Source organism: Athene noctua, chromosome 2 (genome assembly GCF_965140245.1).
Source record: "Athene noctua chromosome 2, bAthNoc1.hap1.1, whole genome shotgun sequence".
Taxonomy (NCBI): Eukaryota; Metazoa; Chordata; class Aves; order Strigiformes; family Strigidae; genus Athene; species Athene noctua.
The window spans coordinates 114,609,422-114,635,247 of NC_134038.1; the positions used below are offsets into that span (position 1 = coordinate 114,609,422).

Consider the following 25,826-nt stretch of genomic DNA (forward strand, 5'->3'; position numbering starts at 1 on the left):
GGCAAGTTTTTCCATATTTTTTCTTTTGCTAAGACAAACAGAAAAGATTTATGAATCTAAACAAAGCCAAGTGAATAACAATACTGAACAATTTTGTGCTGGTTTTCATGCTCCTCAAAACACCCCGGCCCCCAGCAAATGCTGCCCTGCAATAAAAGGACTCCAACCTGTGTTTGATGTGACAGAAATGTTTTGATTAAGAAAAAGCATCAACTTTTAAACATGCTTAAAGACTGCCCATATTATGGGTGCATTATGGAGCTATAATGGAGCATTTTCTTGAATCATGTCACAGTCAAGGGACAGAAGAAATGGTCTGTAGTAATACTAATACCCTCTCTCGCAGGAGACCTCCAGACATATCTTGGCTTCTAAGGCTGTCTTTGCCACATCCTTTTTTTGGTTTTACTGAAACCACAGCAAAAATCAAAATGCTAGGCCCAGAGTAGTTTCAGATATTCCGAATTCTCTTTACCATCAATAGCTGGACTCGTTTTTCTGAAGCAAAGTGGCAGTCAGCCTCACCTCTTTTAATTTAAGATGGGACACAAAGTAATGAAGAAGAATGTCTCAATGTTATGAGGCCAAAAAAACATTTTAAATATTTACAAATGTGAACATTACTACTTTTTAGACTAAAAGACTATAATAAATAATTTCTCAAATCTGAAATTACTGCAGCTTTCTATGACAGCCATTACTATCATTTACTGACAACTCTGGTTATGATAATTTCATTTAAAACAGTTGTAAATAAAACACAACACCTTCTTGATGGCAAATCTACACTGTTAGTCACATGTCTGAGTCAATCCCTTCCCTCTGAACATAACTGCACCCTCTTAGAGAAAAGTATACAAGCAATCTGATATCCAGGTAACTGGACAGAAGTCTCATAAACTATATTTTAAAAAACAACACCACAATAGAAACATCTGTATATTTGAAAGACTGTTTGTGCATCTCTGTGAGGTACTTCAATAGCCTACAGTGGAAGTATTATGCCTCAGTATCAAGATTGTCCCTATCTACAACAGCACTTTAATAACTTCCTCAATTACATTTTTGAGCTCTGCTCACTTCCCTACTCAAGAAAAAACTAAACCAAATGAGGTTTAGAATTCAAAACACTAAGACACTATGACAGAACTTCTGTTGCCACTCTCTGAAATTAGCACGACAATTAAGTGGGTGTAAAAACCAGCAAGAAGGAATGCAGCAGAACAGCCTTTTCATCAGATACACTGCATTTATTTGTTTTCAAAATTAAGACCAAGGATCTGTAGTTACAGTTGCTACTTTTTTTTTCCAAAGCCAGTGATTTATTCAGTTGTGTATTGTCTCACTATTTCATACTATAATAATCTGCAGTTTGCTTTCTATCTTTCAAACAACATTGCAACAGTTGAATTGTCTTGAGGTTTTTGTGAAAATTTTTTTAACATGACAATTTCAAACTACCCACAAGCGTTTGGGCTGGCTCTTGTTTTTTTACTATAAGATGTCCTTGTGTTTTAATAACATATTCTAAATCCTAATCAAATTAAAAAATATGTCAGTAACACACAAGAATATGGATTGAAGCGACATATTTTCTGTATTTTCAGAGATGTGACAGGGAGAAAACAGGAAGTACAAATCAAGAAGAGGGGATGGCATTTTTTAATAGATAGTTTTCCATACCCTACTTTTCCCCCCATATTCCTAAGCCTGTGGAAATACACCAAATACAAGCACAAAATTGTTGTTTCCAAATAAAGTACCCACTGAAGTCACAGACAGCTTGATTTTGGTTCTGCAGTTTCCACTGCTTAAAACTGACATGATTTGGTTAAAATGGGTCATATGCTTACTGTTCTAAGAAAGACACTCTGGGTTAAAACTGAAAAGTTTTAACACTATGATGCAATCTAAAGCAATAGTTCTGAAACCTGATAGTGGATCCAGTGATGACATCAGCTCATGGAAAAAACATTTTTTTAAAAAATTACTAAAATACAGGATGTTAAAGGAAGTATTTATTAGCATCTCTAATTAAAAGCAAATGCTTTCAATTTGGAAACTATTTTTCTGTCAGTTCTGTTTTCTTCTTCCTGCTCCTCACTAATGACCTCTCATAAGGAAGCCAAGCAGCCACCTTCATGCCAAGTCACTACGGGCTCAGGAACTCAGCAGAGACTGCAGTAATCCTTTGGGTGATGTTCCCTCTATTCCTTTCAACAAAGGTGTGAACGCCAACACTTGAAACCTCCACATCTCAAGGCAAGGTTATTTTATCACTGTCTTATCTTTCTGTTAAAGAGATGATTTCTAGGAAATGTGAGTGCTCTGCTTACTTAGCCCTTGGGAAAGAAGCAAGGCAAATGTGATGGCAAAAGCTCCTAAACTTAGGACTGCTGTGGGACAGTATTCAGGCTGGCTTGCATTCTTCTATTGACTTTCTTTTCTTTGGGAAGATTTTCAGTTCTGAGGCTGTTGTCATGTTACCTTCCTAAAAGCAAACGTTTTCATTCATGGCTGAGATACCCAGGAAATACAACTGGGCCAGGGCACAGGGTCAAGCACGGACTCACACATCTGGTGGTTAGTGCTCTTACTGACAAGAGTTTTGGCCCATGACAGCCAGTACTGTCCCAGATAATGCCCAGACATGGTTCAGGGAATAGCACATATTACAGACTGTTCACAGTAGGCAGTTTGGATATGACCATATGCTGCAAAAAGGCTTAGACACCTACATGTGAGCCAGGCTGGGCCACTCAGTCACAGGTCCAGAGAACTGGCCCTGGCCCTGGATGACTTTCAGTGCTGATATTGACAGATGAGGACTTAGGGTCTCAGCAACAGACACCAATAAAAAAAAAATTCTGTGTAGGAAAAATAACAGTCTGATTGAACTCTTATTTTACACATCAAATCTTAACTATGAGAAATTGTGGAAAAAGTGGTCTAAGGAATTACTCAGGTATATATTGAACTAACGAAGCTCGTGCAAACCTGAGCTCTAAACAGAAACCAAATGCTGTTTGGGTAAGCTGTTGCCTGATTTTTTGGATACTAACCTTTTGCAGATGAATGATGTAGACATCTCATTTAAAAATAGACAACAGGACGCTCTGAGATTCTACCTAAACTGGCTGCCTCCAGAGGTCTGGACTATCCATCATCCTCTTCAGTATGTTCCAAACTCAGATGAGTTTTCTTTATTAACAAAAGAAAATCTAAAAGCTACAAGAACACTAAATGGTTTTGAGACGTGTTAAAAATTCGTGATAAACTGCCATGATTGACTCTGAAAAATCAACCGTATTTTTGTCAGTATTACACCCAGCATGAAAAATTATATTTAAACTAGAGATGGGCTTTAAAATCCCTGAAGAACAGAGTGGGAGAGTCAAGTAAGTCTCTTGGAACACCAACCTAAACACTTTCAATCCTGCTGCATCTTTTTTTGGTAAAGTTAATTTCAGGGACATGCTCTCATTCTTGATGGGATTCAGATGCCACCATTTCCCTCTGAATGCAGCCATGAAAGCCACAGCAAACACGGCAGAAGCCAATGTGCACCATCAGACCCTTCAATTCACAGTTCAGTATATTAGTCACAATACTAGTGAATGTACAGAACTAAGCCGTGGCGCAGTTGGGTACCAGAACACCAGCACATGTGTACAGTACACCATGTGTGCTGGTACACATCCTCAGCTCCTCAGCCTTCACTCACAAGCAAAGGGAAGGTGCAGACAGCTGTCAGCAATGCCATCCTGAGGGATTCCCCCTGAACAACAGTACATGTCTGAAGGTAAACTAAGCCTTGGTGCCGAAGAACAGATGCCTGTTGCTTCATTGCTAAAATGTTCCAACCTTGTATTTTTCCGGTTGTCCATTGGACACTATTACTGTTTTTCCTGCATTGTCTGAGCCAGATAGAAAAAAGGGCAAGAGGGAATAAGAAGAACCATGTTTCCAAGACTGCAGTTCTTGCCTATTAAAAGAACACTTTATAAAGTTACAGCTACATCCAGAATATTATTCATCCAGCTTTAAAACTGAGAGCATTTAAAGGACCTTCAGGTTTATTCCTTCTTTAGGACTTCTCTTGCAGTGTACAGTATTACAGTATTATAATCAAATATTGTTTAGATGATTAAAAAATTATGGATTAAATTAATCCAGATGTGAAAGTCTTCGAGGCTGAAGAACACAATACAATATCAATACCGGAAAGATCACATGACTTAAAAATAGTTGCAGAAGCAGTTTTTGTGTTCACTTCAGTAGTACTGGAACTAAAAAAGCTGGAATACAATTTAGTGTCCCAAAATGGCCGAAATGCTCCATACACACACACACACACACATATATATAGGGTATATATACACATATATAATCTTGGTCTTCCTCATACCAAATCCCTTACAACACCAGTTCAACGTTTTTAGGATTTTAGAGGTATCCTTTCTTTTTGCATGTCCTTGAGGTTGCTTTCTTCTTTGAGGTCCAGTTCTATAATCCATTCCTACACAGCAGAGTCCTCAACCATGGAAACTCTAAGTATATGCCCACTTTTAACCATGTGTTTCAGTTCTAATTGGTTTCAATATGACTTAAGCCCACAATAAATATAGTATGGCCCATGCAACTGTTTATACCCACACACTTCCATAAGCAAATAATATAATCCATAGTTGCACAGCTTCACAACACTATTCTGATATAAATTTCTTCTATGTGAATGTCATACTGCAATTTCCAGTTCAGTTTTTCACAGGACAGTCCACAATAAAATGCCCAACATTTTAGTAGACTGTAAAGAAAGATGCAAATACTTGCCCTTGGCTTTAAGTGGTAGCACAGTGCTACCACAGTAGCAATTTAATTTCTTAAAGTATAATGGAGTCCAACTTCCACATACTAAGTTATATCAACCTCAGGTCTGTCAATAATACATAACTTCACATCCAAAGCTAACACATTTTTTAAGAAGCCATATACAGTATTAGCTTTCTAAACGTAAGAGCCTTTTCTATGACCTGAGGATGAATCACCACTGGAGAACTTTAAGCTGGAAACAAAGCACAGTTTTTTCCCCAGCACAGGAAAGGATGGTCATCTAACTAGAACTGTAGTTCATACACAGGATATTAGACCCAAGGTAGAAATTACTATGAGAAACTTTTTGTGTGCATGTGGTGTGGCCAGCAGACATTAATTTCTTCTGACCTGAAGGAAAAACTCAAACAAAACAGTTATTAACTTAGGATTCCTTGCAATATCACTAGGGGGAAAAAAAAGGGAAAAAAAAAAATCACTGCTGATGTCCTGAGCTACTGATATGTCATTATTTGTATGCTGGAGCACTTATTGTCATGTTGGTTGGAGCCATAACTTTAAGGGCACACATACACCTACAGACACTTCAGGAAAACTGGTCCATCAGCAAATTAAGATGCTGTTGCTGCAGATGGTGAAACCACAGAAGCTTTGCTGCTAGTTCTGCCTATGCTGAGGCTCTAAGCAAACACTACTTCTGTCACTGACAGGGAGGTTTGAGCACGTATGTTCAGCTACCACTCCAAGGACAGAGGAAAGGCTCTTGTTCAGAGCAACATTCTCCTCTCCTATGGTTCAATTCTGCCTAATGCTGCTGAGAAATCTTTGAGCCAGCTTCAGATTTCAAAGCTCTTCTGCTTCCATCCAAAGACTTTCTGTATGTCTGTGTCCCTGTCTGCCATACTGATCTTCCCTCTCTCATTATTTTCCCAACCAATTATACAGGTCTGAATTTGCTCCAGTTTTAAATTTGGTTCAGTGGAAGCCAGAGCATTTTGTAACAAAATGCCCCTACAGAGATCACCAGATACTGCAACTGGAAAAGCGCAGTGTGTTAAAATAAGCCTCAAGATATATACAATAGAGTTTTACTTTATTCACTGTATTTTGAGGTACCAAGGGTCATTATGGTTAACTGTTCCAAGCCAAAAGACATCGCTGTAAATTCGACAAGAGCAGCATGTAATTCATTTCATGTGACTGAGCAGAAACATACACATCACAAAACTAACTGCAGTAAAGATATCTGTTAAGTCCATTTAACAACAAAAGCGTTGGTGACTCATTAGAAAGGGTGTGAGTCAGTATAAAAGCCAAAACATTACTGAGAAGCGATAAATAAAATAGGATTAAAATTATCTTCTTGTACCAGACAGTTGAGACTGAGCATCAAGAAACCCTACATACCCTGGTATGATTTAGAAGGGCCTCCTAGTGACAGTGATCTGTCCCTTGTCCTTCTCGACCTCAGCTGTTATTTAAGGAATTGGGAGCATGGTGGGGAAGGGGCTTGCACATCTGAGCCACAAATCTGAGGAAAAATCCATGACTCAGAATGTGGGTAACTTGCACATATCTATCCCTAAGGGAGCTGCTGCTTCCCATAACATTCCCTTAAGTGGGCAGATTTGTTCATTTGAGGAGTCAATGTGTGAGGTTTTTCCTTCCCCATCTTCTCTGCATGTATATTCCTTTACATCTTTAAATATGCCTACACACACACTGCATGTAAAAATCATGACGTCTGTGTACTGATTTTTACAATTTAAAAAGCTACTTCCTTGAATATCACCAAAAAAAAAAAAAATCCTTGCCTCAAGAGATGTTTCCACAGCTAAATTCTTAGGTTCTCTAATGTGTCACATTTAGCCTTTAATGGAACACACAGTCCTTGTCCAAATATGTTTTTATGCCTAAATTTTAGTTATTCCATCGCAGTGACATAGTAACTTCTTACCCTCCTCACCCTGTAGCAGTGGGTACAAAGAAGAATTTTGTACTTTAGGCTTTGCAGATCATTCCTTTTACTGCACAATCAAAAGTTTCTTTCATTAGTCACATCTTGTGAAACACAGTAACAGAGGACTAAACCACCATAAATGTAGGATATTACAAGAGGACCAAGCTCCTTAGAGCCAATAAGTCTTTATACAGCTTAATGAAGCAAAACAAACTCAGTGGGAAAACAGTGATCCTTCAGATCAAGTTCAGCAGACCTCAGCTACACTGAGAAAAGCACCATGATGGATGGTAAAAGGAAGATGAAAATAAAAATGCAAACTAAGTCATAATCATATTCTGTGATCCTGAACAGAATCTTGTATTTCATGTCTTGATCACAGTAGTACACTATCAAATTCCTAAAACTGACAGAATTTATGCCTTTGCCATACAATGTCAAAGGACAAAGAAAGAGATACATATCACTTGGCCTCTACCATTCTTTTTTTCACATTTTCAAAATCCAGAAAAGAAAAGAAAAAAAACTTCTCACCCACCCCTCAACTGCCTATTTTTCCCATAAAAGAACGGCTTGAATACAGTCTGGAAAACTACACAGTTGGATCTAGATTTCCCATATGCCTGAGCTGCAAACTCAGCCCTGGAAAACAGGAGATAGCCATTTTTGCATTTGGCTGGTGATGACAGTAATTGGCCTGTGAGCCACTTCTGATAAGACAATACTAGAAAAAAAAAAAAAAAAAAATTACTCCAGCCTTGTTCTTTCTTCCCTGTTTCTTCCCTTTTCCTGCCTTTGATTAGTGGAAAAAAGACTCTACAACTCAAATAGTTACAAAGCAGGTATGTTTACTCCAGCCAGGGTGCAAGGCGATTTCTCCACAAACTTGCACGCTCACCGCACGTTTTACCAAAAACTTATAGAGTGTGGATATCCATATTCATTGGATTACATAACAGAAACATACATATGCATGAGAAAGGCTGGGTTAGTTAGAAAGAATGGTGTCAGCAGTTTATGTTATCTTTGCACCTGCACATTGCCTCCTGGTGGTCATCTTCGGGGGTCTTTGGGAGGAAGGCTTGTAGTCTTTCTCACCTTGTTTTTTGCCATGGAGCATGCGCAGATTCTCTTGGCCAATTTCTTGAATAACAAGAGTGGTTTTCAGCCAGTTTACTCGTTCTATCTTATCTAAGAGAACCAACAGAACTTCTACCATCCGTATATGGCTATCTTTACTCATTACCAAGACTCCAACTAGTTAGAGCACACCTGTTCCCCAAGGACAAAAACATAGTATTTTTCTGAACATTGTAGTTCTTGGTAGATTTTCACAGTGAACTGTTTTGTTTTGATGAACACAGAACAGTCTGGGCAAGAAGGATTCTTAGCAATATTAAAAAAATATTATAAGTAATACTATAACTTGCTATAAGTAAGTAAATAAGTTGCTAAGCAGTTTTCTATAAGTAAATAAGTAAATAAATCTCAAAGCAAGTAATCATTTCTCTGTATCACCTTGCAGGAAAAGGTAAAGAGAAACAGACTCAAAATGTTTTCCTGAAAATGGGTGCCTAGATCTCCTCGTACTTAGGAGGAAAGGCAACTGCTGTAATCCCTCATTTCCTCACTGTCACTCAAAGGCACCAGCCATATAGAATGCAAGGACCCGCACGGGGCTTATAACATGATTGCACTCATATGGCTGCAGACAGTAGACCCCTCTTCTGTGGCTTCTGACAACTCACCACGAGCATATCAAACATGTCATTCACCAAAACTTTTATATTATATTCTTCTGCTGACATGCACTAGCTCAATGGAAACAGAAGTGGATTCTCTCCTTGTCATCTGATTATTCTGATTTTTCAAGCAGATTCTTAAGTATCACACAACTTCACACTTTCCTCTCCTGCCCAACTGAACTGGAGTTACCACTGTATCCTGCAGCACAGGATTTTGACTGACTTACATCAACCTGATTTCAGGTCTTGGAATCCAACATTGCCATCCTGACACCTCCAATCAGTATCTTTACCCTGAATGCAACCAAGATGCTTCTTCAGACAGAACATGGGTGATACAGTCCTGTTTCTGAGGCTGTGGTACAGAAGCAAGCTAAGTTTGAGGACCTCCAACCTCACACTGTAGAAACGAACAACAGCATCACCCAAAATCTTTTAAATCTACAGATTCAATAAAGCACAGAGAAAGACAGAAAATGAGAATCAGATATGAGCAGTTCTGTTGTTCTTCATCTGATAACCTGACAATGGTAAATATATAGTGGGTATCATTAAAAAAAATATGCTTTTGAGATCCCTAACCTTTCACATAGTAATCCAAAAGAAAGACTTGATCTCTTGATTAATACTGACTCTCTTTTTTAAGCAAGCAATGAAGATGCCAAAGATTTGTTTTTTCCATGCAGGGGACAGATATGCTCACTCTATGTGTGACAATTTGGTTTAAGTTAAACTGGCAGTATCAGTGAGAATGAAGCACATGCTTAAAATGCTTTGCTGAATGGGGACCATACTCTACATAACTTTGTCTTGCAAAAGTTATGTCCAGCTGCTCAGTTAATAGTCAGGAGACAATGTGGATATGGAAGTTCTTCCATATTTAAAAGCTGTGTTCATACCCCAAAAAATACAGTCCAGCTTCCCTTTTTATATAGAGGAAAAGAAAGAAAGCTTGGTGGCTGTGACAGAATTAATAGTGTGATGCCAAACATTCAACTGAGTACTACAGCCACCGAACAGCTTTCTTAAGAAGACTTTACTGTGGGTGGTTCTACAATGCTAAGGTATCTGGTAACTGCTTTCTAGCTCAGTCAGGAGGATTCATTATTGCATTACTGACATGAAATGTTGAAAAAATATGTGATATTTAAGTGCATGAGTACAGCTGCATGCAACGTTCAAAACAGGTTTCAATAAAAATAATAAAAGATCTTATCAACATTCACGATCTTTTCCTGCCTAAAATTGGTGTTAATAAGGAATTGAACAACCCAATTTTCAAACCCATTCAGTTTTGTTAATTTCCCTGCTCCTGACAGAACCAAAGGAATTCTTTTCCACAAACAGGTATATACTTCTATCATACAGAAATAAACTAGGAATTGTTTAATTGACAGTCATATACCTGAGTGATGACCATAACGACAGTATTAAAAGCATCACAAGCAACCTTACCCACACCTGAATTCTAGATCATTTACATGACATAAATTCACTGCCATTATCAAGTTTTGCATACAAAAAACAGCCACATTATTTTAAGTAAAACAGTTTCAAAATCAAGTACCTGCTTAATGCATTGTGCCTCTACCTCCCGTGTTGCATATTTTTGTTGACTACCACTAATGTGCACGTGGCATAATTACAACCGAAATTTAAAAACCTGGTGTTACAGAAGATCTCAGCTGGGGAGTCACTGATGGCAGGTATGAACATACTGCACCAGAGGCTGAGCATGTCACTCCAAGAACTACATACAGTGTGAAATCCAGTAAAAATGTACTGGGAAGCAAAAAATTGCTTATCAGTAAAAGGGTGGAAATTTAAGGGTGTATGACAGAATGGTTGAGGCTGGAAGCAGCCTCTAGAGGACATCTTGTCCAACTCCCCTTCTCAAGAACAGCTTGCCCAGAGCCATGTCCAGACGGCTTTTGCGCATCTCCAAGGATAAAGTCCACAACCTCCCTGGGCAACCTGTACTACTTTCTCACAGTAAAAAAAAAAAAAAAAGTATATTTATATTCAAACAGTGTAGTTATATAAAATATTTTATTCAGCAACAAAACTGATTTAAGATGTTTCTATACAAACATCCCCTCCCAATGCATCCATCTTTTCCTCCATCCACGCTGTTCAGATCCCTGTTCTCAGTGGGGCACAGTTATTCACAAAGCTGCACTATGCGGCAGATTGCTGAAGTGATCCAACTTTAAAAATCTACAAAAAGAAATTTCCTCAGTGTGGAGGAACACACCCACAAGATTTTCTTCCTCTTCTTGTTTTGTTTCTTTTGGTTTTGTTTTTCTGTTTGTAAACCCAGGCATCACTGGAATCATGACCCACCTGTAAACACTAGCACACCAGCAGGGATACTGAATAGGACTTTCAAAAGCCAGCTTCATCCCACTCTGTGCAGCACCCTCAGTACTGTAGTTGCAAGTCAGGCTCCCCAGAAATCATATTTTGTGGGTACTCAACACCAAAGTCTAAACCGAGCATAACACCTGCACTGAGCAGAGAAAAGAGGTGCAGGACATCATAATCTTACAAGTCCCCAGATCTTCCCCTGAATATAGGCCACGCAAGCAACATGACTGCACCTCAGCTGGCACGGAACCCAACAGAGGTAGGAGGTTAATAGAAGCCAAGAAGTTGGCCCTTTATTTGTTTCTTCTTTTCCACATACAAGTGTGAAAGGAGACAGACTTCAGTATTTCAGGGATGTTTTATAGCCATCCTGCATGCCACACGTAGTGCTAAATGACAGTGCCAGGGAGGGGCAGGGTGGGGGCAGGAATCTTTATATAGAACTGAGAGCAGTAATTCAGCCACTGACAGTCACATGAATACAGCCCTGCTGAACACAAACAGTATCCTTCTCTGGTGTTAGGCTATTAGGCAGATAAGGCTTCACTTTGGATTTAAAAGACTTAAACTGACAAACGATCTTGTTTTTCTTCACCCTGCTACCCGTGGCACAGGGAAGGAGGAATTTCAACACTTTCCACTGCTTATGTAACAGGTGTACTTATAAATATGCAAAGATGAAGATATAGTTTCTAATCCACGCTTTATGCCTGAACAATTTAATGGCTTTCATCATGTAGACAGCATTGCTGGTTCTTTGCAGATAGTTCCTTTATAATTTTAGGTTCTATAAACTGTAGTTTTGTTTGCTGTAGGTTTCATGTGAATTAAAAAAAAAAAAAAAAACCACCACTGAATGGGGGTATTAAGAGAAATGCATTTTTAGATGGAAAATTACTTATCTCCAAATTTCAAGAAATTTAAGATGCACATTTCCCCATAAACGCCTCACGCAGCATGGAGAATATCCTAATCTAGCTTTAAACAAACATGGTAAAATATAAGTAAACAGCAATAACCAAAAAAGCAAACATAAAGCATGATTAGCAGAACATATATGCCTCAGCAAGGTAATCTCTACATTATTTGAGTTTCAGTAGTTAACAAGTTTGTTACTTCAAGACAAGAATTTGTTTTAAATCGTTAAGAATAAAAGATTTCAATTTGCAGCAAGTTGGTCCTGACGTGTCATTCTTTCACATGAAAAAAAGAAGCCATTGCAAAAGGAGACATCATGTGAACTACCTACGTCATGATCCTGCACACAGGTCTGCTGTTGAAGAGGACTGGTGGAAAGACAGATGACAAAGGAAAGGAAACACATGGGGGCAGGATGGCGGACTGACCCTGACCTGCCATACCAAGGTCAGATGCCTTTGGAGGGAAGCCCCGAAGGTCAGTGTTTACAATGAAACAATGGGGAAAAAACAAGAGAGGTGAGGAGAAGGAAAAAATGAAAGCAAAAGCGCATATGCTGGCTTTCTCTGTCACATAGGTGATGCAGACCATGCGCTAACTTTCCAAAGGACCAGAAGTGCTACAGAGCTTTTGTGATCGCTAGCTGCTTCCAGCAAATTGGTAACAAATTCTCTAAATACGGACTGGTTTCCCAGTCCTGAATGGGCTCCCTATCTTTCCACTGGGAGTATACCTTGGCCTGTTGTTCCACATATGTAAATGCTCAGACTGAAATGCAAAATGTTATCTTGGTACCAGCAATGACTAGACACAAAGAGACATATCTGTTTCTTTCTACCATACACCCTGGCATAGATCCTTAAATATCACAGATTGTTTCTGACTATTCACAGACATGGTTTTAAGTGGAAGTACACACAGTTAGTACAGTCCTGATGCCAATGTTGGTTTTGACATTTATTTTTAGGCGAACTGGACTTTATTCTGAGTGAAAAAATAAATACAAGAATATACTTTGTCAAAACTTAGACTACCTCCTTATTTAAGACCCTGGAAATGAAGCTTCAGCTTTTACATTGAGAGTACTCCCATATACATCTATTTTAGGGAGACTTCAATCACACCCTTGACCGTAACTCCTACTGTACACTCACAGAAGTGTTATGTTACAACATAATTTTTGTTGTAACTCCTACTGTACACTCACAGAAGCCCAGCTCCGGGAGTTGTGGCTGCTTTATTGTCCTTGCTGGGCTCAGGGGTGGAATGCAGAAACCGATGAGGGGAGTGACCCAGCCCATGACAACAGTTATACAGTATTTTCAAAGGGAGACTGGAGAAAAACAGATGCCACAGTGTTTCAGAAGGATATGGTTACTTACATGCTTTATTTTCTCTTTTAACTCTAACATACCCATGTGAGCAATTTTTGATGAAGAAGCATACATAACATTTTTTATTATTACTTAAATAAGACATTTAGGTAGCATCTATCAGCTACATTTTCAAACTGTTACTTTTCACATAGCCCCCCACTAGCAAAACAACCTTGTATCTAGGGATAAGTCAGGGGAAACTTCTTTGGGTGTCTGAGTTAGAGTAGGTTTATGACAGAAGTAAAAAAATCTGTAAAATTCAAATAACAGAGCTGTTCACTAAAAAAAGCCAACTCTAAAGAAGAGTTGGCTTCTTCCTTCCCAATTTCAGTCTGATATAGTCCTAGATACTCAATTTGCTTCAGTCCTAAAAAAGTAGAGGAACAAGTTGGCCGATGAGGCCTGGAGTTATTTCCAGTATATCTTGAAGCAGAATGGCTCATAAAGGAAATTAAATCTGAAACGACATCTATTATTTATCAGAAGTAACCAATTACAATCATGAACAGCCAAAGTGCATCTGAAGCAACATGTATATGCAATTTGACATTTTGAATGATCTGTAACAGTCCTAACACTGCAGGTGATATTTGCCTATCAAAATACACAGAAAAGCATTTTGCAGGTTAGCCAAAGCCAGACCACCACCTAGGAATGACAAACAGCATTATACAGTAAGAGGACGTCAGATTGAAATTCCTTAAGCTTCAGAGATGCTGTGGTCTCTGCATGCTCTTCGAGACAGAAAATTTCTTGAATAGTACAAAAAGTTGGTGCATGAACCAGCTTAGACTCCTCCCAGAAGGACAGAGAAAATGGCACTAACAAGAAAGAGCCCAGGCTTCCTATACTTGTTGTTCTGAAAGCATTCTACAGCAGGAAAACTGTTACAGACTAAGTTACCAGAAGTTACCAAATAGCTCTAAAAGGTCCAGCAGTCAAAGATGAAATTTAACATCACTGTGCCTATTTCTGGCTCAAAGCATCCCATACACATTCTTCACTTTTCCACAAGGTGACCCCAGTGACCTCACTTGGCCACACAGCATCTTCACCCAGCTGAAGAAGAAGTATCAGACTTTCCAGGACCCCTCATCTTCCTCAGAATTACCATCAGCAGACAATACCAGCCAAGGCATCATTGTTCTCAAGAAGAAAAACAATGCCTGGCCTAAGCAAAAGGAAGCATCTTACTTCTCCCACTGCAGAGAAAGAGTATGTTCTCTCTACATTCCATTATGTTCCAGAAGTGGTTGCCTTTGGAGGTCAAAGGTACCAGCTTTGTGAAGCTCCCAATAAACAAAACAGTTTTCACAGACCTTCTAACGGCAGCACAAAGGCACAGAGAAACTTTTTACTGCTCCTATACCCTTCACCTATCACCATAACACAGAAAGCAAATCCAAGTTACCACAACCGGCCAGTGAGGCAAAAGCAAAGACACCAAAGCAAAAAGCAGCCATCGTGATGAAATCTTCCAGTAAGAACTGGGTTGGCCTTCAAAGTAGGTAGGGGCTTCTCACTAGCTGCAACCTAGTATGCTGGAAAAGCATGGATTCAAGGTGCATTAAAATCACATACAGAATTACAAGTAATAATAAAAAATTCAAGAAGCACTAAAGGGGAAGGAAAGAAACAATATTAACAGATCTATTAACTAAAAATATACACCACTATATATATATATATATATCTACTGTATGAAAGCTAAAAGGAAATACAGAACCAAAGCAGAGAAATAATAAACTAGCTGTCTTACTGAGACTCATTTTGTTGTTGAGGACAGACCTCACCTCCCTGAAGTACCAGAGAATATGGTGCAGGAAGGATTAATCTTCAGAGGAAGTGAGCGCTTTCTTATCCTTTATCCAAATAAATAAGAGGACAACACCTTTATGTAAAAGCCAATGATCAAGCTACATGTAATAAATTTTAAGGGAGCCTTCAAAAATGTTATTGTTCTGCCCACTTCATGCTTACACAGAAGTACCCTGAGCTGCAGGTAAATATATGAGTAGTCAGCATTTAAGCAAGTATTATGAGAGCGGCTGCATTTGATATCCTCTAAAACTGTATGTAATGTATGAACATCCTTACAGTGTTCAATATTGATTTAAAACAAATTACTACTTCAAGTAAATGTTAAGTCATCACTGGTAAACTACTGAAAACATACTAAAGCCGAAATTCTCAACTGTTGCAGTGGTTTTTGAAGTTATCGGGAAAATATGTAAAATGCCAATCTAAAACATTTATAAAATGCCACTACAAAAGTACTTATTGCACTTAAAATGTTAATTTCTGGTCAAGGGTGGATTCAGCAGTTTACGTATCTATCTACATATAAAAACATCTCACATTCAGTATTTCTTAGAAAGAAGCCTTCTTTCAAGTCTACTAGTGGGTAGATTTTTTTTAGAAAGCTGTTTTCTATGCAAGTGTTTCAGTGTTTATCTCATTTTATTAATATTTTCTGTCTTATCTCCAACCTGAATTTGTCTAATTTCCATTCCTAGGAATTGGATCTTCTCATGTTTTTGACTGCTAACATTGCACTCGGAGAAAGTATTCCTCCTTCCCCAACACAAAGTTCGGCAAATAATCAAAATAAACTCCCCATCTTTCTCCTGGTTAACAACATTTATTAGGACTGCTTTAATCCCCAATGTCCATGTCTCTACTCTTGGTCACTCCTCAAGATCTCTTATGAACTGTTTAGCCAAATTCTCCCAAGTCCATGGTATGGATACTCATATGACTAAAATCAGAGTCTGTAAGAGACACAGATAAAACCTTGCGACTGGAATGTGTTAAATGTTTTAGCAGCATAAAATTCATAAATATAAAATGACTTTTTTTACATCATCACCAAAAAAATCATGACATTTAATTCCTGCTAGTCCCACTGTTGTTTTTCAACACAACAAAACAACTTTCTCCATTACAACATGGAACTGATTGAAAGTACAGCTAACTAAAAGTATTGCAAATCTGCTATTTTCCCCTCTTAGAAGAAAAAAATCACTCCAGAGTCCAACAGTATTTTTTCATTTTTTCCTAAAATAAGTTAACCCCTTCACAACACTTAGAAAAACACCATCTTCTAAACAATGTATTCATTCTTTTTAGACTACAAATATCGTAAATGAAACCAGGCTCTTCCAGCAAATTCAGCAGAGGGGTTTGTCATTGCCATCATTCAGGAAAGAACACCAATGTTTCTGCATTTTGCTGTTCACTAGATAACTGTTGTTTGTTCATCCTCAGGCACCTGTCACAGAAGTCTAGCACTTGAAATGCAATTTCCATTTTAAGATTCTTTACCAAAGTTTAACTGTTTGCATGTCACCACAATGCCATCATTTTATTTGTTCAGGCATTCATCAAAAATATTATCCTGTTATTTGAATAACATTTCTTTCAACAAGGAAGGCATGTAAAATTCCAGTTTTTGCTCATTCTCCTTGCAGTTAAAACAGTAAGTTAATATGACTAAGGGTATCCCCTCAAAAAAATGTGAAGTTTCATTATTTGCTATGACCTTGAGGCACATAGTTGTATGAGACGGTAGTTCCAGAGTATATGGATTTCAGAAGGAAACTTTCTGTACAATTTCAGAACTGTTCTATAATGAGACCAATTTGCTCTATTTTCTCATTAAATGGTAACAGACGCAATAGCCCTGTAATCATCCTGCTAACACTGTGTAACTCTATCTGGAGAGGCCTGCTTTCTGTGAAGAGATCGTTTTGAGGGTCTCTTTATCTTGCCAGATTGTTTATGGACACATGGACATCCACATACTAGAAAAAAAGAGTGTCAGCACACTTCATCTGGGTCTCTAAGCCAACCAAAAGTCTCTAAACTTTTGCTAGTCTAGACAGACTTTAAACCACCAACCTACAAGTGAAAAAGCAGGCTCCATTACTTACACTTCAGTATTTGTCACAGAATTCGTTAAGAAACATTTTCCTGGCTCCTGAAAAGCTCCTACCAGACCAGACTTACAAGATCTTTTTTTGATATTTTAATCTTACAGATCAAGCCAAGATTCAAATGAAGAAACTGCAGATGTTGTGGTTAGCGTGCAGGTATGGTTTCTGGATCCAGAAAGAAATAGGACCAAACACAGTTCCTACCATACATTTTTACTCCCATATAAGCAGACAACATTTGAAGAATCCCTTCTTCCCCTCGATTGCCACCATTCTGCAGACCCAGACGTACACGTAAAAGTAAACATCACCTCAAACATCCTAAAAGATGGTCTATTAATAGTCCAGTACAGACTCTGGAAATCAAACAGCCCTTCCAAAATCACAGGAAACACCTTCCCCTCCAAGCTATCAAGATACTTTATAAGAATTCTTTCTTTCTCTAGTCATCCAACCATTTAACACAATACTCTTAAAAAGAGGTTATTGAAACCAGACATCATATACTTTTCAATGTTAACTTCTGCTGTAAAATAATGTGGCAATTATCCACACTCTGGCACTTAATGCTGCTCTAAGCACTGCAGGTTATGTGTCAAATAGACTACGCCTATCAAACTGCCAAGAGGCAGCAACCAACCCTGTTCTTAGAAAAGGAACTAGAAGAAGCACCATGGCATGCCTTTGTCCACCCCCCGAGATCCATGCACAGGCTGCTCTGGTACGGCTGCACCCCGCTTTAGGGCAGAAGCCTCCTCTTCTGCAGCCAGAGGCTCCAATCAAAGCCCTGGCCATGGTCTTCCCAGCATCTGCCTCAAGCTGAATTGCTTTGAGCATTCCTATATTTGCTTTTTTATTGCAGAAGATCACGGTGTCCCCAATATGTTTTATACATGTTTTAAAGCAATACTTAATCCTAGCAATAAATAATACTGGCTAGTAATTAGAAGCCCTAACTAAGATTACTGAAAAAAAAAAAAATAATTGATTGGTTTACGCAGGCCTAAAATGAGCAATTCCCTGATGCATTCCACCAAGTGGAGTTAAATGAAACCGGTTCCAGTTTCTCAGTGTATGTTTACCCTAGTAATAGAAGGAAAGACCAGAAATAACCCTGCAGAGAGCAATCACATTTTGGAAATGCCCCCAACACCTCCACAGTCAATGAGAGAATCTGGGGCCGGGGCCGTTGTCAATGATCAGAAAAGGCTCTTAATAAGCCAGGAAAAGACTGCTGCATCCAGACCCTGCGGCTGGGTCTACTTGGCTACAAGAAGGTTCTCAAGAAGAAGGGGGAATAAAAAGGAGGCAGGGAGGACGGGATCATCAGGAGTTTGGCAAGAATTAAGCTCACCCACCGGGAAGGTAGAGGAATATACATGCATAATTTTACACAGATTAAGAGTTTGTGTCAAATCTGTGACGTGCTGTGGTGAATTCTTATTCTGCAGTGAGTCATCTTGTCTGACAGTTGCCGGGGAATTAAAGCAGTTATTTTTAAAAAATTATATGTCCTGCTTGACGCGTTATACAAATAGCCTCTTAAAAAATTAAAATGCAGTCAATGCATTTTTAAGTATAGAAGAGCTATGGTACATTTAGGATTCTCTGTACCGCACCACAAACATCCATTCTGAGCTATGAAAACCTAAAGGAGTCTATTGATGTCCCTTCAGAGAAACATTGATCTTTCTGTTGCTCCCAATCCAAATCCTCCATCAAAAATTAGTTTATTATATCTGCCTTTTATACAGCATGAAAATATTTTTCCCTGAGAAAAATTAAACACAAAGGAAGAAGGTGTGCTAAATCTGAATTCCTTCAATACCAAAGGATATTTGGGTTGCTAGAATAAAGACTATTCAAATCCGAAGGACAGCATTCCACTCATAATGGAGTAACAAAGGCAGGTCAATACCCTTCTAGAGAAAAGCAGCACGTTGCCAAACCAACCATAGGTGTACCTCACACTGTTGGTTTGGCAAGGGGAAGCAGTGCTGGCTTCTGCTCCCTGCACTGTGCAGCAGGATCACGCAGACGTACCCTGAAGCTGCAAAGGGCAGCTCCTTACAAAGCATGTTCTCGTTATAAATACATTGCTTACTGTCTGTTTTGCCTATAAAACTGACACCCCATTGGCAATTTTCACACATCCTTGGGAGAAGTTTTTCGAGTATGTTTGTTGTGTAATACAATAAAGATCATCTGAATGATCTATTAAGTGTAACCCTTGGGCGTCAGTGCTGCTCAACATCAGCTGGCAATAAAGGTATATTTACAGCATGCCTTCAGGACAGCTGTTCTGGGAACATCCTGGAGATTTGCATAGTCTATTTCACAAAGCATTACAATACACTTCAACTGAATGAGTGACAGAGAATCCTTTCAATACAACACCACCCATTAAAAGCCCTTAAGTCCAACCAGCACAATAAAGTGAAGCAGGTAGATAACATGAAAAAACCTCAAATCAACAAAACCTGCAAATTCCAGTGCCTTAAAATGCAAACGGCTATTAACTCATGACTGAATTAAACCTGTTTTTAAAGTAATCGAGTTCAGGTCCCTCTCCAACTTGAGCACCATCCAAGAAACAAAACAGCTGATGAGAGGAGCATCACCTCACAAAGAAATAAAAGTTTCTGTTGCCAATGCTCTCGATTATATCGTAACACCCCATGGTATTCGGCATATTTTTTAAAGCCTTAGATCTTGTACATAACTTATATGAAAATTTCAGCTTTATGTACTTTTGAGTAATTCAGTCCTCTCTTTGCCAGAAAAAGAACTGAAAACACAAGCCAACTGCACCCTACGGTCGGGTGGCTCAAAAAACAAGAAGCAAATCTGAGTACTGAATTTCTTATTTCCTTTCTCACCTAAACTCAGAAAGTATTAGCACTTTGTCACTGTGCAGGCGATACTCACTTGCTAAGCAGAGCACTATCTCTCAAGGAGTGAATTAAAAGGATGATTTGTGTCCCAAATCACAGAGGTGTGTGCTAGTTATTCCAATTTTCACACTTTGAAACCTCTCCACGGGTGAAAAGTCAGCTGGCAAATGTTATGGAGAAATAGTAACCAGAGGAGCTAATTACGGTTCTTTGGCCCCAACCCAGTGACAACATGCAGACAACAAAAGACAGAACTTCTACCTAATAAAATAATAAACCTAGCCAGACAATGACCCAATCAACCCAAACAATATTACCGAACAGTGAAAGCTGAGGACCAAATTAATTAGCTGAGTGCACATCCAGTGCCTTTGGAAATAGGTAACCACTCTGCTGACACAAAGATATGCTGACACTTTTTTGAAAGTGTTCTTTGGAGAAGTTTATAGAGTTTAAAAAAAAAAACAAAAAAACAAAAAAAAAAACCAACCTGTTACGCCTCATACGCTTAAATTGGAAGAGGACTGGAAGTATAGGATGGAATATAGGGAGAATACTTCTGAACAGGATGGTTTTCACATTTTCCATGTGGTGTCTGTGGTTCTCTAAGTGTTTCTGCTATGTTATCTGACACTTGGATGAAATACTGGAAGAACTACAGAGCATCTTTTCCCAACTAATTTTGGGTCAGGGAGTAATTGGAAGGTCAATATAACCTTGTATACCCTTAAATTGAGAGGAAAATTATAAAAGTATTTGAGGGGGGCTTTTTTAAAAATTCTTAAGTGCTTTTAAGAATGGAGGGATGTAGAATTACTTTTTTTTTTTTTAATAAGACAGCACATTTCAGGACTCCTGGTTTTATTAAATCAGTTCTTCAGTTAACAACCCCCAAGCTCTTCTAAAAAACAAGATGATTCATCTATTTCCACCCAGTACAATTTTATACATCGTTAGAAAAATAAGCCTCGTAAAATTCTAAGCAGCCCTAAAGAACAACTACTGTAGAGTGACATGTTGATTGCATCAGCCTGGAAGGGCTATAGTTCTGAGCAATGCAAGCTTTATTACACTCTGTGGAAACTACTAGAGTGTCAAAGAACACGTATATAACATGCCAACATCAGGCACATTCACTCAAACACAGGAAAACAAATGTCTTCAGAATATCTGATGGGATAAGGATGATTCCACAACTTCTAATACTCATAAAATTTAAACTGCTGCTGCTCCCCTATGATCTGAGTAACACCAAAGGAATTTCACCCTCTCAAAATGAAGTGAAAACACCATCAAGAAGTGTGCTATTGATGCCGTAAGCTGAACGTAACATTGCATGCCAACACATCCACATGAAAGTCATTCTCAGTACTCAGCAGAGTGCTAGGCTACCTCCATCACTCTCTCCCTGCATGGGGCAAGCTACCAGCACGCAGGCATGGAGGACGCTGGCACGCATTTCTGATCTGACTGATCTTCACCTTCTAAATCATAATAATGAAACTAATGAAATTTAAAATGGTTATTCTAATTTGCATCCATAGCACTTTTTAAATAGCTATGTTTAAAACAAAAAAGCCCATTCAGACCACAACAAACGGGAGGTAGAAGGCATGTGGCTTGCCCACAGTAACCAATGGGTTAGGATTGCCACAGAGACGATCTTAGCAGAACACCAAGTAAACACCTTCCTGACTAGCTGATCCTCCCTCTCAACCAACAAGCAGTGCAGAACCACCTAAACGCTCACACACACACACACACACACACACACACAAAAGGCATTTTGCCCTATCGTCTAAAAAGCACGTGCTACCCATTCAGCAGCCACTTCCTGAGGTTCTCATGCCAGCATCCCTGCCACGAGTGAGGCTATGCCCCGTGCACAGCTGAACGAGGAACTCAAAATTTGCCTACAAGTGGGGGCTGTGTGTGTGTGAAGAATATTATGGCCAAATTTAAACGTATGATGACTACCAGTGAAGACTGTAATTACAACATCTGCACAGTGCCTGCTGTGCTAGTGACACAGTAACTAGCAGTCTGGTCACACGGACACCAGCTATTTTGTTAGGTGTTGAGACGCACTGCGTGGGTAGGACCCACACTATTACAGAAGACACTTCCAAGAGCTAAGAAAGAGACAGCTTTAGTTCACTTGCCAAGAAACAATCTTGCAATAATCCTGCCGGTGCTCCTCTGTTTTCTATAAAGCGGTAGCTTTCTTTCAAAAGCTGTTCCTAAAGCTGCACTGTCCATAACAGGTTTTGGCACAGGAGAATGGGGTTGCTTAGGTACAAGCAGCAGCTGTAGGGACCCAAAGCATTCAGCGGCACCAGAACTGAAAAACTTACACTCACAAAGAACACAACAAACAGATTTGGGCATCCAGCACGTGAAAGACATTTTCCTAGCAAGTCTGACTCAGGAAAGCACTTTAAAAAGGGAAATAATTTAGGGCAGCCGCTCAGCTCCCAGCGTTATCAATGAGACCCAAACATACGTTTAAGCATGCATTGTCTGTCTACTGCCTTCAACAGTTTCCTGCTTTACGAAGGCAGCAGTAACACCCCAACACATCGTGAGCCTAACATGTGTTAAAACCTCAGTCTTGAGAACTTTCACATACACGCATACGTGCATCTCAGTGAATGCACTCTGCTGCAGCCGGTGGACTCGCTCCTTACAGTCAAGTTAAGCATACATGCAAGGTGCTGCACGTTTGGGGCATAAAGATGCACGAAGTTGCCTTCAACACCATTTAACTCAGAGTTAGCATGGCCATAGCATGACCTCTTCTACAGCACAACAAACCCGTACAAGTTACTGATCCCACTATCCACAGGAATTAGTTTTGGGAACAGACCAGGAGTTGCAACACGAGTGCCTAAAGGTAGGAGCTTTAAGCACTGAATGATTTAATTTTCTCAGGCACTGTCACGTACTTGACTGAGCACATCGAGAGCAGCCTGGGGGAAGACACCAAAACCGGGATGCTGACCCTTTCTCTACCCGCTTCCCAATTCCAACTGATCTTCATTTAGGCTGCCACATAGGCTGCCACAGTCAGAAAACACGAGCCATCCCATCTGCTGGGTGTAACGTCGTGGCACAGAAGGAAAGATATTGTCAGTGGGGCAAATTCATTCCAGCTTTAGCTGCAAGGAAGTTACAGCAGTGCAGCTACAGATGTCCAATTGCAAACCACGTCCCACTTCCTCAGAGCCGCCTTGGATTATGCTTACAGCTACAGAAACTGCACCGTAAAACTGTATTACAACTTCAGTACACAGAATTAACATATTTCTCATTGAAGGTCTATGCCAGTTTGATTTTGGTCTTCTGCAAGCATTTACTAACAGCTGTTTTAATTAGTATCTCATTGGTGTGTAGACAATAATGTGATACACACCAAGAAGCACATTCTGCATAAAGCAAGAACGTTACGTATACCGTGATATAAACAGTCCTTCCTCCCTCCCTCACTACCACAGATAAGGGCCAATCGACGGGCAGTGCATCACAGAAAGGCAATACTGTATTTAACTCCTCTTATTTCAGGTTTTCAGGGCACCCTCAGGGAGGGGGAGGCACAAAAATGAAAGCCACAAGCAATCCCGGTAGCTCATTCTCCTCTTCACCCTCAAAGCGTTAAAAGGAAAATACAATGTCAACATCAGCTCCTCCCTGCTGATGAAACTGGCTCAAGCGCATTTTACTTTCTGGCTCGGAGCCCTTACAAACCGTTACAAAAAGACAGAAAGACAGACAGCTCAATATATCGAGCACTTCGAATAACTAATTTGGGACACGCTGGGTCCTTTGCCTCTTCTGTCAAGTACTGAAGCCTCTTTCTTGGTGGTGAATGAACCCCGATATTTAGGGGGGTTTTTATTAAAAGAAAAAAAGGGGGGGGGGGGAGGCAGCTAACAGATTTGCATTTCAGTAAAGAGCCAACCCTAGCATCAGTACATATAAATACTCTCCGCTCTCTTCCTCTGGGAGGAACGGATTACATCTGATACACTAAAATCGTCTCCAAGACTGGTGGCACTCTGGGCGCCGAGTCCCCATCAGCGAGGGATCCTGAGAGGCACCGATCGCTGCCAGCCTCTCGTTCCTCAGCCGGAGCTGACACACATGGAAACGGGGAGCTGGAGCCAGGCTGAGGAGAGGAGGGCGGGCTGGGGCTCCTGCTCGTCCTCCCAGCCACGGCAACAGCAATAGGCGCCTGCACGAGAGCCCTCCCAACCCGGGAACCGGTGGAGCATCAGAATCGACCACGCCAAGAAAATCACGAGAAGCTTTCAATCATGCATTTAAACAGATAAATAAATAAGCAGAATCCCGCAATTTATATATATATATATATATATATGTATATATATATATAAATCGTTTCCTCTAAGCGACCTAACTGGCATTGTCCAAAACGACCTTACGACGGGGCATTCTGTTGCAACCGACACACACGCAGCGCGGACTCGGCGGCCAGCCCCGCCACACGCTCCGGGAGGGGCCTTTTTGCGCGCAGGTACGCGGCCGATTTCCGCGAAGATGCATTTTCTCGGCAGGGCAGGAGCCCCCCTTCCCCCCGAGCCAGCCCTACGGATGTCCCCACCTCCCGCCCCCCATCCCCGCTGCCAGAGCCCCTCTCCGGCCCCCGCCCGCGCCGCGGCGGAGCGCGGCAGGGGGATTCACAGGTAGAACAAAACATCGCGGCGGTGCGCTGGGCCGGGAGCGCGGGGGCCCCGGCAGCGCAGCCCCGGCCGTGCGGCGGCAGGGCCGCAGGGCGGAGGGCGTGTGAGGGGGGAGCGGGCCGGGGGCTGCCGCGCCGCTGCCGCGCGCCCGCGCGAACCGCCGCCCGCGCGCGGGCCGGGCCCGCCCCGCCGCCCCGTTACCTTCGGAGAGCTCCAGCTCCAGCTCGGCCAGGCGGGCCCGCACCTCCAGCGGCAGGGACACGCTCTCCAGGCTGCGGTCCGCCATGCTCGCGCGGCGGGGACGGGCTCTCCCCTCCTCGGGCTGCCCCGCTCTCCCCCTTTGTCCGCTGCTGAACGGGGAAAGGAGGGAAGGCGGCGGGGCCGCGGCGGGTGGCTGAGTCCTCCCCGCGGTCTCAGCCGGGCATGCAGGGGGGAGGCGGGCGGGCGGGCGGGCGGTCCGGCGCGGGGGGACGGGGCGCGGAGGGAGGGAATGCGGAGGTTTCTCCTCTCCTCTCCTCCCCTCTCCTCTCCTCTCCTCCTCCTCCTCCTCCTTCGCCGCCTCCTTCAGCGGGGCCCCGCCATGGCTGCTCCCGCCGCCGCCGCCCGCCCGCGATCGCTCCGCATCGGCTCCCCGCCGCGCCCGGCCCAGCCCACCCCCCGCCCCCCGCCGCCCAGCTCCGCGGCGGCGGCCCTCGCCTCGCCGCGCCGCGCCCCGGCCCCGGCCCCGGCCCGCTCTCCCCGCCCGGCTGGGGCTGGCGGCGGCGCCTGGCGCTGCGGTGCCGCTGCCGCGACTGCCGCTGGCCGGGCACGGCGCCGCTGTCACATCCACGTGACCGCGCCGCCCCGCGCCCCCGCCGCCGGCCCACAGGGGGCGCCCCAGCGCCGGCGGCGCTCCGCGGGGGCTCCGCGGCGCCCCGCCCCGCCCCGCCCCGCCCCGGGCGCTCCGCCGGCCCGCGGGCTCCGGAGCGGTCTTGTTCCAACGCTTCGCCCCGGGACGGCGGGTGGCGCCTCGCCGCTGCCTCGGCCTAGCGGCGCCGCCGGGCAGGGAGGGGGGTTCGGGTCCCCCTTCTAGCGAGGAGGGGGACGAGGAGTGATGTG

At 41.7% G+C, this 25,826-nt stretch overlaps 1 protein-coding gene across 4 annotated transcripts in view; it reads right to left on the reverse strand.

Annotated features, from left to right (window-relative positions):
* Positions 1-25,333, reverse strand: part of DIP2C (disco interacting protein 2 homolog C) — a 327,899-nt gene extending 302,566 nt beyond the window's left edge. For all 4 annotated transcript variants that reach the window (XM_074899949.1, XM_074899947.1, XM_074899946.1 and 1 more), the window contains exon 1: positions 24,930-25,333. In XM_074899949.1, the coding sequence (XP_074756050.1) occupies positions 24,930-25,014 (85 nt within the window). In that variant the 5' untranslated portion in view covers positions 25,015-25,333. The remainder of the gene's footprint in view (positions 1-24,929) is intronic.
* Between the last annotated feature and the right edge of the window lie 493 nt (positions 25,334-25,826).